The sequence below is a fragment of the Corvus brachyrhynchos genome, unplaced genomic scaffold, assembly GCF_000691975.1.
Source record: "Corvus brachyrhynchos isolate BGI_N302 unplaced genomic scaffold, ASM69197v1 scaffold97, whole genome shotgun sequence".
Classification (NCBI taxonomy): Eukaryota; Metazoa; Chordata; class Aves; order Passeriformes; family Corvidae; genus Corvus; species Corvus brachyrhynchos.
In genome coordinates, this window is record NW_008239758.1 from 5585947 (window position 1) to 5586319 (window position 373).

The 373-nt window shown below is 50.4% G+C and overlaps 2 protein-coding genes across 2 annotated transcripts in view; one reads left to right on the forward strand and one right to left on the reverse strand.

Moving 5' to 3' along the window:
* MRPS11 (mitochondrial ribosomal protein S11) overlaps nucleotides 1-367 on the reverse strand; it is a 3411-nt gene extending 3044 nt beyond the window's left edge. Inside the window, exons 1-2 of the mRNA XM_008640093.1 lie at nucleotides 354-367; nucleotides 28-117 (exon numbers count right to left, since the gene is read on the reverse strand). Of these exons, the coding sequence (XP_008638315.1) occupies nucleotides 28-92 (65 nt within the window). The 5' untranslated portion in view covers nucleotides 93-117; nucleotides 354-367. The remainder of the gene's footprint in view (nucleotides 1-27; nucleotides 118-353) is intronic.
* Nucleotides 1-373, forward strand: part of MRPL46 (mitochondrial ribosomal protein L46) — a 19699-nt gene that overhangs the window by 16614 nt on the left and 2712 nt on the right. The gene's annotated exons all lie outside the window — the stretch shown is intronic.

Consider the following 373-nt stretch of genomic DNA (forward strand, 5'->3'; position numbering starts at 1 on the left):
CAGGAATGGAGCAGCTCATTTACTTACTTGTTGTATGTTGCTTTAATGTGAGCTATCGGGACCTCTTCATAAACCTTGCCATCCCACCTCATGGAGTTCCTCTGCAGGATTGAAGAGCTGATGAAGAAAACAAGAGTTACCAGGCCTCGCTCTTTAAATATTACAAAGTTTTATTTCATACCGGGAAATAAAGAAAGAAGGGATCAAGCCTCCGAAAAACACAAGCTGCGTTTCTGATTGACTCAAGACGCTCCCTCCCCTTCTTCGGCTGAAAACCCACCGAAGGCGATAACACGTCGCAGCAAGCGGCAGATGTCAGCGCCCTCCCGGCGCGGCCTGGCCTCGGCTCTCACCTCTGCTCGGTCGCGCTCTG